Below are 14,290 nucleotides of genomic sequence, written 5' to 3'. Positions count from 1 at the left end.
TGATTCCGTGGTAAGCGAGTTTGATTTTATTTCGACCAAACATGTGTTTAGTGCTAGAATAAGGGGTTTAAATTAAATTAGGTTTTAAGTAATCAGTCTGACGACGTACTCAAAGATGGTGAGCAAATAAATAATTAAATAAATTGCTGCCTGATAGCCCAATTCGATAGAAGAGCGAGTCTATCGAACAGCGATTGGACATAAGCCTGGACATAACGCGTATAAACTCGCGGCTCATGTTCAACTCTTTGAACCATGGTTTGTTCGACACCTGTGGGAGAATAGAATGTAACCATCTTCCCAAATCACCATGATTCCATTTTTGTTGCGAACTGATGAGGACTTGCTGACGAGCAATGGAAAAAAAATCGTTAAAGACGATTTGTCGCTCGAAAATATCGCCTTCCATAGCGCCCACCTTAGCCCAGAAACTAAGATGATAGTGTAAGAGCAATTAGATAAAGCACTCAATTTGGATCGAATTTCTGACAGGAAATACGAGGAGTGAACGAATAGCCTCTAATGAGCTGAGACTATCCGTAAAAATGAAATAATGGTCAGAAGGTAGTGAGGCAATTCGCTCTACTGCGTAAAACATAGGTGCAAGTTCCTCATCGTATACGGAGCATGGTTTCTGCAGTTTAAAGGAGGCGCTATGAAATTCATTAAATACACCAAATCCTATCTGTGTACTTGATTGCAAAAAATGAGGGAACTACCATCGAGCGATGGTGATCTGGTATTCCGTGGATTTCTTGCATTAAGGTCAGATCAATATTTACAGAAGAACTGTTGAAGTCTTGAAAGCAAGCACGGTTGAAATTTAGTAAAGAAGGGCCAACCTCCAGCGTCATGTACTCATAGTATGAATCTTGTTTGAGGATTTCTGTCGAGCAGCTTCTCAAAATTTTCTATTACCAATGGATTCATTACTTCACAACGGATGAGAAACCGGAAATGATCTGTTAGTACCTCGTAGTACCGTGAGTACCTCGAGACTCATCGTATGAGTCGAGTGCATACAGCTTAGCGCGATACGGTATTCGATCCATTCCAGCTTAAGGATGTGTGTTTTTGATGCGTAGCTGCTGTACTCTATAACCGATAGGATGGTTGTTCGGTATAACCTGATCAGATCTTCCGGGTGGGCTCCCCACCAAGTTCCGGTAATGGTACGAAGAAAAAAAATGCCAGTTTTTGTTTCAGATGCGCAGTATGTTTTCCCCATGTGCATTTGAAATCGAACCATTTGGACACCTAAATACTTAAAAGAAAAACTTTAAGTGATTGTTTTACCCATTAGCTAAAGCTGTAAATGTGCAGGATGATGCTTCCTAGAAAAATCAACCAACTCAGTTTTCTGCGGAGAGAAATTGTTTGTGTAGATAGGGGAAATGGATGGGGGTAATATCTGCCTAAATGCCCCTAATTTGGGCCATACATAATTTCAGCAATCGACTAAATTTTCAATAGCGACCAAAAATATCCATTATTACCGTCCCAATGACGCGTTCATTTAGATAAAATAGATAAATAGCAGATTTTTAGCGATGGGCCCAATCTTAGATCCATAGGCCAATATTAGAGCCATTTCCTTTATATGGCAAAATATATGTTCTAATCTTTTATCGAAATAAATTTTGTAAAGAATTTAAAATAGGGCCAACTAGGGGACTACTGGACCACCCAAAAACTGGAACACTTACCCATAGTAATATTCAGTGACCTTATGGTTCACTTCCAAGAGGAGAAAAGAAAATTGATCCTGGTTACCCACGTCGAAAACCCGACGTGGTAAATTCAAAATACCGCGAAAAAGTTGAAAATTGCCGTTTCTACCGTGTTCTCAAGCGCTTCCGCGATCCGGAAGGTTCAAAGCAAACGTCGTGCTGAAACTTTGGATCGGCAGCTGAGCTGAAAGGCGTTGAAGTCGATCAAGAGAAACCCAGGACTGCGGTGCCAGCCGTAGTACTGTCCGGAGGATCCGTCTACAAACAGGTTACCGTTCATTCCGTGCCTCCGAGCAACCGAACAAGACGATGAAGTAGTAAGAACACGCGCCCGGAAGTTGTACGACCGGGTTTTGACGGAGTACAGAGGATGTCTTCTCATCGACGACGAAACCTATGTCAAGATCGATTTCAGGCAGGTTCTCGGAAAAAAAGTTGTCTCTAACCACAGCACGGGGTGATGTCCCCAGCAAATTCAAGTTTGTTTTCGCCGATAAAATTGCCCGGAAACTGATGAAAGTCCAGTCCAGGGTGCGGCAGGTGATGGCTGGTCCGTGAGTTCATCCGTACGCCGTCGTAGTAATTTTGATCAAATTACATTTTTTTGCGTCAAATCAATCCCGAGAAACATCTGGTTTTAAGTGTCCGGATTCTAATTGGACCAGAGTTTAAGAGGCAATTGAAGATTTAACCAAAACATGCCTTTCGACGGCTCTATCTTTACTATTTTTCATGAATAGAATGTTTATAGTCTTGAAATTGACCATTGACTATATTGGCCACTCTGGCACCACGGGAATGCCCTCTGAGGAACCTGTAGTAGGGGACAATTACAGTTTTTCATTAAAACATGTCTTTATCAGGCTCTTTCTTTAAGGGTTTTCATGAATAGGCTATTTATAGTTTTGAAATGGATCGTTGGCCATATTGGCCGTTCCGGGACCACCGGAATGCTCCCGGGAGAGCCTGAGCAATTTCCATTAGCAGCTCCAGTGCTTCGTCGTGACTTCTACGTCGATAATCTACTAACTGGCTCTAACGACGCGGAATCTCTCGCCATTACCTGCAAAGAGCTTATCGCACTGCTTGCTTCTGCAGGACTTCCACTCCGTCAATGGTTTTCTAACAGCCAAACCGTTCTTGATGCCATTCCACAGGAGCTTCGGGAAACTGAAACTTTACTCGACTTGGACCATGAAGCCTCCGTCACAACGTTGGGTTTACGATGGGAGCCTTCTACCGATCTCCTTTCCTTCAAGCAACCGAAGTGGACGGAGTTTGCCACGTTAACGAAACGTGCAATCCTGTCACAAATCAGCAGTTTGTTCGACCCACTAGGTCTCATCGGACCGACCATTTCGAAGGCAAAGATTTTGCTCCAAGGATTATGGAAACTCCAACTCGACTGGGACGCGGCAGTCCCACCAGTATTTGTAAGCAATTGGCAGGAATTCAAGCAAAACCTCACCGTTCTCACTCAACTACGTATTCCTCGACACGTTCTCAGTCCAGGTTACGCAAGGCTGGAAGTTCACGGCTTCAGCGATGCATCAGAGGCTGCATATGGTGCATGTCTGTACCTCCGGTCGATAACATCTGCGGGATCCTGCACAGTTCGCCTCCTGATGTCAAAATCAAAGGTCGCTCCTATAGATACCAAAAGCATTCCTCGACTCGAGTTGTGTGCTGCTCTGCTCCTGTCCAAGCTTCTGGTTCAAGCCATGGACAGCTTCGATATTTCCGCCACGATATATTTGTGGACGGATTCCACCATTGTCTTAAATTGGCTCTCCGCAACACCGTCTACGTGGAAGACGTTTGTGGCCAATCGTATAGCTGAGATTCAGGAGATCACCATTCATGCTGTCTGGAATCACGTTCCGTCCAAGGACAATCCAGCGGATTTCATCTCTCGGGGCATGAATCTCGACGAACTCGAAAGGAGTTCACTGTGGTGGCACGGACCGCAGTGGCTTGGCACGTTAGCTATACCATGGCCTGCTAAGTACTCTCCAACAAAATCGTTACCGTCGGATGAATCAGAAGCTCGCAAGATCGTCGTACTTCCAGTCGTTGAAGATGAAACGACCAATGATTTAGTGTTCCGCTACTCCAGCCTTCGTCCGCTGCTTCGAATAGGCTCTCTCATACGAAGGTTTGCCGAGAATTGTCGGCGTAGCAAGAATCATCAAGATCCTCTTGTGGGGCCGCTCACCGCAACCGAAATCGATCAAACTCTACTCGCTTTTGTGCATCGAGCTCAAGAGCAGCACTTTGAGAAGGAAATCCGTCAACTTTCCACCACTTATCAAGTAGATCGCAAGTCCAAGCTCCGATACCTTCATCCACAGCTTGTGGACGACATTATTCGTGTCGGCGGTCGGTTGCACAACGCACAGATCCCGATCGAAGAGAAGTATCCGATCGTCCTCCCGGCCAAGCATCGACTGACCGAAATGATAGCGACCAAAGAGCACCAGAAAACGCTCCACGCTGGCCCTGGATTGTTGCTTTCGTCCTTACGTCAACGATTTTGGCCTCTTGGCGGTCGGAATTTAGTTCGCCAGGTCATCCACCGATGCATGACGTGCGCCCGAGCTAAACCGAAATCTCTCGAACAGCTGATGGGACAACTGCCTCCTGTTCGGGTCAACCAGGCGTACCCATTCCAGAATGTCGGCATAGACCTGGCCGGCCCGATCTACGTGCGCACATCGGTGAGAAACAGACGTACTCCGTTCTTCAAGGCATACATCGTGGTCTACGTATGTCTCGTAACCAAAGCCGCTCATCTCGATCTCGTGTCTGACCTCACCAGCGAGGCATTCATTGCCAGCCTTCGAAGATTCACCGGTCGTAGAGAAAAGCCTGCACAGGTATATTGCGATAACGCGACAAACTTCGTGGGGGCGAAGAGAGAGCTAGAAGAGCTACGGAAACTGTTCATGTCCCAGCAGCACAAGGAGTCGGTAGCGCGAGAGTGTTCAGAAAATGGAATCCAATTCCACTTCATCCCACCACGTTCGCCTTCGTTTGGTGGAATCTGGGAAGCCTGCGTGAAATCAGTCAAGACCCTGCTCCGCAAGATTCTTGGCAATGCACACCTCACTGAGCCTGAACTACAAACTGCTCTAGTGCAGGTGGAGGCAATGCTCAACTCACGCCCTATTACTCCACTACCAGACGATCCTTCCGACGAGTTCGCTCTCACTCCAGGACACTTCCTGATCGGCAGACCACTGAACGCAATGCCCGATCCTGACCAGCAGGACATTCCCGAGTCCCGCTTGACCCGGTGGAGACGAGTACAGCAGCTCACCCAACATTTCTGGTCCCGTTGGCACAAGGAGTATCTGGCTACACTGCAAAATCGCTACCGCTGGAATCAAGTTCTCGACAACCTCGCCGTCGGTTCCATCGTCGCCCTCAAGGACGAGAATGTTCCGCCACAAAAATGGCCTCTCGGGCGCGTGATCAGCATCCACCCTGGTACCGACGGAAGAGTGCGGGTCGCCACAGTAAAGATCAGTTCAGGAACAACCAAGCGTGCCATCTCAAAGCTGTGCCTACTTCCAGTCGAGATTGATCCTGCCATCGTAACTTCGAATGTGGTTCAAAACATCAGTAATTCTGTTAAATCGTCGTTAGAAGAAGACCTTCGCTTGAGGAACCAAGCCGCTGGACCAGCTCCCGGCCCTTGCTCAGGGAACAGAGCCGCCGGACGAGTTCCCGGCCCCTACTCGGGGAAACGAGTCGCCAGACGAGATCCTGGCCCATGCTCGGGGGAATCGAGCGGTTCCTGATACAACTGTAAAGAATCAAGCTCGCCATGTGGGTTCGGAGAACCCCATGGCTCGGACTTGACACTAGTTAAGTACCACCTCTTTCATTTCCTCCAACAATTCGCATACAGATGTCCCTTCTTTACAGCACACCATTCGATGCCAAATTGTTTGTCGCCTTCCGCCAATGAATTAGAAGCTGGAAGGAAGCCTGTTGCGACGAACTGCATAAACAAATCACCCTCCAGAATCTGTGATTCACCTCCATTGAAGAAGAGTCGTAGAAGAATTTTCCTTGCCGGTGAACGATGAATTCCCGAAATTTCATGGCGGCCGGAATGTTCGAAATCATTAATATAATTAAATTCCATGAACTTCAATATTCACCATAAAAACGCGCACTGCACCCGTTGTGCGCACGAATAGCACAGACGGGTGAAAACAGCAACGCACTTGCGCTGTCAAACCAACGCAACATAAAACATGTAAATAGTAGCATAGGATGTACAGAAAATGTAAATAAAAAATCAGTTGAAATCAGCATCCCGTCGCGTTTAGATGAAAGTTGCTCTACTTCCGTGTGTGGTGTCCGAAGTGCCTCGGTCGCGAAACCTCTTACACAAGTGAATCCGTGTTTTTTGTTGAGCTAATTAATTGCGGTGGAAGGTGAAAGAACCACAGCCAGGGAACTATTTCCACCGTCGTTTTTGTTGAAAAGAAAAGTGGTTAAGTGCTAAACACATACCTTTCGACGGCTCGAGAAATTTGTGGCATCGCGAGCGATAATTTTAATTTTAGTTTATTTACGCGGTGATGATGTTGGTTCACTCGCAACTATTTTTGAAAAAAATTAAGTGTTTTCGAACGAAAGTGTACCAAAAGTGCTTCTGAACGTGTTTCGTAGTTGGGTGTGGTGAAATTCGTGCATTCCCGGTTGATTTTGGAAATCCGTATCACAAAATTGCCCACCGATTCCTTTTTTTTGCCGTTCGACGACGACGGGTGTGCTTTAGCGAGAGTGATTTGATCCGTTTCTTTGCACGGGTGTGTTTTTTTGTAACTAGCGTAAATGTGCCTGCGATTTGCATTGAGTGTCGGAGATTGTAAGTAATCTGAAGGATGCCTCGCTGGATACGCCCAAGACTGGACGGGCAAGCACTAGATGCGACCCTCCTCCCAGATGACCATGGCAATACAGGAAGTATTGGTATCAGTGAAGTCAACCTAACCTCAATCTACCTGTTCAACAACTCTCAAAACGTAAACAAACAAAACAATATTGGTTCCAATGGATACAAATCAGTGAAACTAGAAGACCCTATACCTTTTGAAACTGATTTGATTGTAAACATGACCCTAAATAACGTTTTCAAAGTTGTTGAACAGGTAAAAAGTGAGGTTACGCGACGCCACTGATTGGTATTGGAATGTAATTGCTATTAGATATTTTGCAAACAGTGACAGATAGCGGACATGAAGTGGGGTGAAGTGATTTGGTGAGTACGTTCCAATTGAAGATTGTTGACAAGTGTATTTGTGGTGATGCAAATTATGGTTTAGATGACGCATGGCTTCAAACATTTTGTGTATCCAAATAAAGGGTGATACGGTCAAAATTTGGTCAAGGGAAAACGCGTGTAAATCGGTGAAATCGTTTATTTAAAAAATCAAATTAAATTTATTTTTCAAGTTCAATTAGTATAAAATTCAGGAAAAATATTCAGTTAGGCTTCCGCTTTTCCAAATCCGAATTGCCGGGCCTTACGTTTGACCCCTGCCATCAGATTTTGTACAGTCCACCTTCTTCGCCACAGAAAGCCAGTTTGCCTTGAACTGCTGCTCGCCCTTAGCAGTTTTTTTTGGTCTTCTTTAGGTTCCGCTTGACAATATCCCAGTATTTCTCAATTGGGCAGAGCTCTGGCGTGTTGGGAGGGTTCTTGTCCTTGGGAACCACCTGCACGTTGTTGGCGGCGTACCACTCCATGGCCTTTTTACCGTAATGGCAAGATGCCAAATCCGGCCAAAACAGTACGGAACAACCGTGTTTCTTCAGGAAAGGCAGCAGACGTTTATTCAAACACTCTTTCATGTAAATTTCTTGGTTTACAGTTCCGGAAGCTATGAAAATGCTGCTTTTCAAGCCACAGGTACAGATGGCTTGCCAAACCAGATATTTCTTTGCGAACTTTGACAGTTTCATGTGCTTGAAAACATCTGCTACCTTTCCCCTTCCTTTTGCCGTATAAAACTCCTGTCCCGGAAGCTGCTTGTAGTCGGCTTTGACGTAGGTTTCGTCGTCCATTACCACGCAGTCAAACTTCGTCAGCATCGTCGTGTACAGCCTCCGGGATCGCGCTTTGGCCGTCGTATTTTGTTTATCATCGCGATTTGGAGTCACTACCTTCTTGTAAGTCGATAGTCCGGCTCGTTTTTTGGCTCGATGCACGGTTGTAGACGATACACCCAGCTTATTTGCGGCATCTCGGAGAGAGAGGTTAGGGTTTCGCTTGAAACTACCGGCAACTCTCTTTGTCGTCTCAGCGGCTTCCGGTTTTTGATTTCCCCCCAATCCAGACTTCCTGGCTGTCGACAAACGTTCCCCAAACACTTTAATTACATTTGTAACGGTTGATTTGGCAACTTTTAGCGATTTTGCCAACTTTGCGTGCGAGTAGCTCGGATTTTCGCGATGCGCGAGCAAAATTTTGATACGCTGCTCTTCTTGGACGGCATTTTGACAACTGAAGAGTGAATTCCAAAATCAAAATAGGAGCAACATTCTACACACACACACCTTCAAAATGAGGGGTGTTCAGGTTTTTTAAATGCAAAATTGAAAGAAATACGTCAAGTTGATATTGACCAAATTTTGACCGTATCACCCTTTAAAACATATTACATACTAAATACGCACAGGGCATCGTCTGCTGACCATTGCCGCGGGTATATCGTGGGAGTCCCAGGTACCCGGTTCAAGCTTTAGTTGGCGGCGGTGGCTCTTCTTGACCTTCTATCCCCTGAGTAGTTAGTGTGAATAAGGGCGTCTATGTGATGTTTTGCTGTACCTGTTGTGGACATCTAGTGCATCCTGTTCCCTTAACTTGTTGAGGACACCCTGTCTTGCCTCAAAAGTTACCCTTTTTGAAGTACTAGTCTTCACAACATAAAGGGCACCATTATGGAGCATGAGATTTGATCAAATTATTCGCAGTTCTACTTGTCCAACGCCCCCGGCTGGGTGAGGGATAGAGGATGACACACACACACACACACACACCTTATGGTTCACTTCCAAGATCTTGTAGGTTAGCTTCAGGTTCCTGATTCCATACAACGAAGTCTTCACGGTATAGCTGCAGAGAACTTATGATCTAGTTCTTCAATTTTTGTTCAGACAATTTCATTAGCTCCAGACATTCATATAAGATATTGATTGGATCATCTGTGTACTAAATCTAAAGCCATTTAGACTATATTATGGAATAATTCCGAAGGTCTTGTGATTCTACTGTCAAGGTGATATGAATAATATTCAAATGCCTTCCCGAGCAAAGTTGGTTAACAAAATGAAAGCAAATCGATATTAAAGTTTGTAGTTCTAATCATAATGAAAACTCATTTTGATTTCAATTGTCACGACATTAGTCTGATATCATATTGTGCTTTCATTATGCTGTCAAAACTTTTTAAATGAAAGCAACTTAACTTGAAGTTCTGCTGTTAACGCATTGTTTAAAATTTAATTTAAGCTCATCTGTCGTTGAACTAACTATTATTATTGTTTATTTGTTTTGTTTAACACATTTTAGATCATTCGTTTCTTGCCCGGGGTGAGATTTGAGCTGAAGTCTTTCAGCTTGAGAAGCATGGATGTTAACGATTTACGCCAGGTCCGTATTCAGCTAAGCATTATGAATGCAATATCAGAAATCAAATTGATTTCATTGAAAGCAAGATTAGTTTTCCGTTTGATTCAACAGTGTAAAAGTTTTCTCTCATTTTTGCTGTGTTAACCGTTAAGTCAACCAAAATGGGATCAACTGGAGTAATCAAAATAAGTTACATCATAACAGCAAATTTTGATTTCAATTTGATCTCCAGCATTGCTCGGGTTATGCGTTAGCTGTAGAGATCCTATGGATTAACTCACAATGTTTTAACTTCAACAATTACCCCAATCACTAGGAAGGTTAAGGATTGACTCCGGAACTTATAAACCTTAAGGCCCACTGTGGACCAATATTTAAAACTCTCTAGTCATTGGATTATTTTCATAGTTTTAATGAGCTTACGCTGGGGGGATTGTGGCCACCAAACCACTCACTAATGAGACCGTATAGGTCAACTCTTGATTTCTAATAGACTTCTTTTAGGACTCGTTCAGTAGAGCATATTATTCTTTGAACTTACAAGCCTTTTTACGTGACTCATTGCTTTACGCAGCCTCATCAATCGAGTTAAAAAATCCAGTGTTCAAATTTTCGTGCCAACATTGTTCAACACGAAATTTTCTAAAAGTTTAAATAGTTTTGAAATGATTCGGAAGAAAAGAGGGGTAGCTTAAGCGAAGAAAACCTTGGGATTGTTTTGCATGAATTATGAAAGTTAAAATTTAAGAAATATTGGACGAAATTTGGAATTGAAATTCAGTTGCCATCTTGGAATAGTTGAATGGTTGGACAGTTGAGGGCTTGGAGAAATCCTCATCAACTGATAACTAACCTGGCAAATACAAACGAGCTAGTAAGAAGTAAGAAGTAAGAAGAAGATTAAAGTAGAGCTGGAAGCGTTTCACGTAATGTGAAGTTTGAATTATAGCTACTGATTGAATTGAAATCACATTGTTGCTCTTGTGGGAGATGGATATCTCATTTTCTAGATTCTATTTTTTGACGGTTTTTGGACCACATTTGAGCAATAATCCAAACTTTGCACCACATTCATCTAAAAATAATCTAGAAAATGAAGTATCCATCTTCCATAAGAGCAAAAATGTTATTTCAATTCCATCAGTAATAAGAATTATATACATAGTTTTACGCAAATAAATGAACCACTTATTAGATGCTGGCACCCTGCTCAGCCTACCGTACACAGCAAAAAAATAATTTTGATATCACATCAAAGTGGATGCACTACAATCATGTCGAAAATTTCATGTAATTTTTATGACCACATAAATAAACAAATGCAGTAAAAGCAGCGTAATGTCAGTTCATGCATTGTATTAATGATAATTTTGTCCTTTTTAGCAAGTAATATTACACCATATTTTCGACATGATTGTAGTGCATCCACTTTGACGTGATATCAAAATTATTTTTTTGCTGTGTAACCTGCCGTCTTTTATAAGATTCATAACATCCATTCCGTTTCGTTCTAGCTTACTGCCAAGTATTGTTCGCACAGCAACTTATGCTAACGTCTGTTCTACTGTTCCAAGGTCAGTTCCAGTCATACCGATATGAGCATGAGCATAATTGACCGCCCGTGGTTGCTACTCCGTTTTTGCCAGCTCACCTGTAATTAAACAGAGAACCAACAGATGATGCTTGGGATTAGAATACATCCTCAATGTGTAAAAACTGGTGACCTCAAACTTTATAAAAGGCAATACCAGCGCCGGACACGTCCAAATTCAGGTCAATTAACACTCCGCACACGATGCCTCCGTTAAAATGTGTAACGGCAAATCAGCAATTTATCGATTGATTTTAAATCTATTGATATCGAATGAAGTATGTTGTGTGGCACCAATGAATTTGAAAGTCGCTAATAAAGCTATGATTTTTCAAACATTGTAAGTTTGCCGTTACACATTTTACCGGATACATCGTGTTCGGAGTGTTAAGGAATAGTTAGCAATTAATAAGAAGCAATGTAAGAAATCATCTGCACTTCTACAAGAAATCACTGGGATATTGAATAAAAAGGTCGGGTTTGCAGCAGGGTTTGTTTGGCAAACGGTACGGTGAATTAAAGTGATGGGTTCATGTTAAGAAAGCAAGTCACTAACGAATCTTTAATATGAAAGGATCTGAGATTAAACTCATGATGTTCTGGTCAGTAAGCAAAAACAGTCGCTCTAAGGCCCCTCATATCACATCACACAACTTTTCATCGAGTTGTTGTATCCACTCAAGTCCGGCCCCAAAGACGACGACGACAAGTTTCACAAAACACACGATGAGCAATCAATGTTGGTCAGTTCCAGTCATACCGATATCGTCGAAGACGAGCATGTGAGACCGTTCTACTGCACATACCGAGCAATAGTACCGTTCCACTGCACACCATCCCTCCTAATCGCACCTATAAGAACATAATCGAATAGTAAGTTCGAAAGCGCATCGCCCTGCTTCAACCCGTCTAAGGTTACGTATGAGATAGAAATCTCATCATTCTCAGTAGCTTGATATTCGCAAAGTGGTATTTAAATATTTTCATTCCATAGTATCCAGTTTGGAAAATTGTTTTCCCAGAAACAATTAATGGAATTTGCAGCAATGATACAATCCAACCAGTTGCAGGCAATCGTCTATTCAGCTCGCAATTCAATTTCACTTTCCGCGTAATACCTGTGCTCGCGTAGGTGATAATAATCAAAATTGGATCTTGATTCATCTCCGCTGTAGGCGGTATGGATGAGGTTGAGAAGGGTAGTATAGGCGACCGACCATAACAGCCCACACACTGCTGCTCGTTGTTGAATCATCCCGACAAAATTATATCAGTTAGGTATAGGTACATATACAGACACTGCTCCGTATGGATGATAAAACCAGCAATGATAGGATTTCCCTGTGCTGGCGGCAATACCCGCCAGTGCCTACCTGCTATCAAATAACTGGAAGAACAATATCCACACGCTCGTTTACACTCCAATTTGTCCGTACAGAGTTGCCCCAAATGATTGCTTTAATCAAACAGAACTGAGTAAGAGGGTACTACGTTTTGGGAAAGTGTCCGAGGCTGGATAAAAGACTTCATTCAATTCCCAGATGAAGAGCACACATGATCTGTTGATACGGATTGCATCACACCAAGCGCTGTCGGAATCTACTGTGACGACACAACACGGTAAAGCCAGTGCTTCTCCATGGGGAAGATAACAGGTAGACGTTTACTACTGTTGATTGTGTTGCATGTAGCAGCACAACGGTAAGCGCCGTGGCGTCGGTGTAAATTTACAAACTCACACAGTGAGTAGAGGTGTCTGCGGTCGGCTGCTGGGTTTGTCGTCATCAACCGGCTGTCTGAATGTTTAGGAGCTGGTGGTGTTGGTGAAGAATAGTTCTCATGGGTGCTTAGCGGCAGAAATTTCAGGGTTGCTAGGGTGAGATGAAATGAAGTTGAATGTTTTGGAACTTTTGCTGAACTGTTTGAGAAAATTTGATTGATTCGATTAATTTTCTCAGTAAATCTATAATCAGTTTCCATTGTAAGCTCCCTTTAGCTTTCCTGTCGAGATGTTGTTTAACTAGAAATATTTAAAAACATTCATCCAATTTTCCAATTCATAATTTTGAGTCGTTCAAGAATCGTTCTAAGCAAAAATTTTAGATTCCTTAACCAAAAACTGCACTTCAGATTTTGTTTAGTTGTTAAGGCCGAATTCTTCACCTTTGCTTAAATCTTAAACCAAGTTTACCCATATATATATATATATATATATATATATATATATATATATATATATATATTTTTTTTTTTCGGTTTGGGCCTCCCTTAGCTCAGTCGATAAAGGCGCAGCTATAAAGCAAAGAACACTAAGTTGAGAGCCGATGTAAAGTCCCAGTAGGAACATAATAAAGCCAAAGAAGAAGAAAGATTCTGGAATAATGGGTCATTCGAGGTAAAAAACATAAGAAATAATTAACTATTCAGAGTAATGGACCATTCGGAATAATGGCATTCAATACAGTAATGACGATTTAGTTAGCCCTTCCGCGCATCAGACTTTCATTTTTCAATAAGTTCACATAACCGTATTTCCAAATTTGTCTCATTCATTTTCAAGATGGATGTTTAAGATATACTTTAATTTAATAAGACCACTGTTAAAGCGGATAGGTTTTGCTGAACTTTAGGAAAGATTTTCAAAAAGGGGCCTAAATATGTTTAGTAAACATATTATATTATTATTACTTTGTTTATGGGGCAACTTAACAACCCCCTGCTCCTCATAGCACTTTTGATTCGTATTGAGGTCATCTAAAGCTGTGCCCAATATAAACGAATTTGGTTACGATCTGGATTTGCGGAAGAGCTTTAAATGTGTATGGGAAACGGACCAAAACTGTTCAATTGCATGTTAAAAATTAAAATATCGCTCAATTTTTACCAAATCTGGAACATAGATTGAGAAAACTATACAAAACAACTTTGTCGAAGACAACAAATCGATTCGACTTTTGTACAAAAAGTTATTATTTTTATTTATGCCCTTCGAGCATACCTATTGGCGTGCATATAAGCTAGTAGATATGCGTGGAACACTAAGCCAACAGTAGAAAAAATAATAACTTTTTGTTCTGTACAGTTTTCTTAATCTAAGTCCCTGGCTTGGGAAAAATTTAACGATTTTTGAAATTTTGACACTTAAATGAATAGCTTTGTTCCGTTTTCCATACAAACTTGAGATCGTAGCCGAATTCTTCCAAATTTGGCACAATTGCTGGGAGCCTCAATACTAATCTGATCCACCATATAAGCTTGACCCACCCTATTGTTTATATGTCCGAAACCCAATTTAATAAATTTAGCCTGAATTCCAAA

The 14,290-nt window shown here is 42.3% G+C and overlaps 2 protein-coding genes across 2 annotated transcripts in view; both read left to right on the top strand.

Moving 5' to 3' along the window:
- Positions 1 to 14,290, top strand: part of LOC135704347 (zinc finger protein 62 homolog) — a 41,621-nt gene that overhangs the window by 25,254 nt on the left and 2,077 nt on the right. The gene's annotated exons all lie outside the window — the stretch shown is intronic.
- Positions 2,681 to 5,533, top strand: LOC135704329 (uncharacterized). Its single transcript, XM_065225767.1, has one exon. It carries the CDS (start codon positions 2,681 to 2,683, stop codon positions 5,531 to 5,533), a length of 2,853 nt encoding a protein of 950 aa, XP_065081839.1.

Source organism: Ochlerotatus camptorhynchus, unplaced genomic scaffold (genome assembly GCF_037179485.1).
Source record: "Ochlerotatus camptorhynchus isolate MF236.1 unplaced genomic scaffold, CSIRO-AGI_Acam_v1.1 ptg000234l, whole genome shotgun sequence".
Classification (NCBI taxonomy): domain Eukaryota; kingdom Metazoa; phylum Arthropoda; class Insecta; order Diptera; family Culicidae; genus Ochlerotatus; species Ochlerotatus camptorhynchus.
The sequence above is the reverse complement of the archived record's forward strand: the minus strand, read 5'-3'. Positions and strand labels throughout refer to the sequence as shown.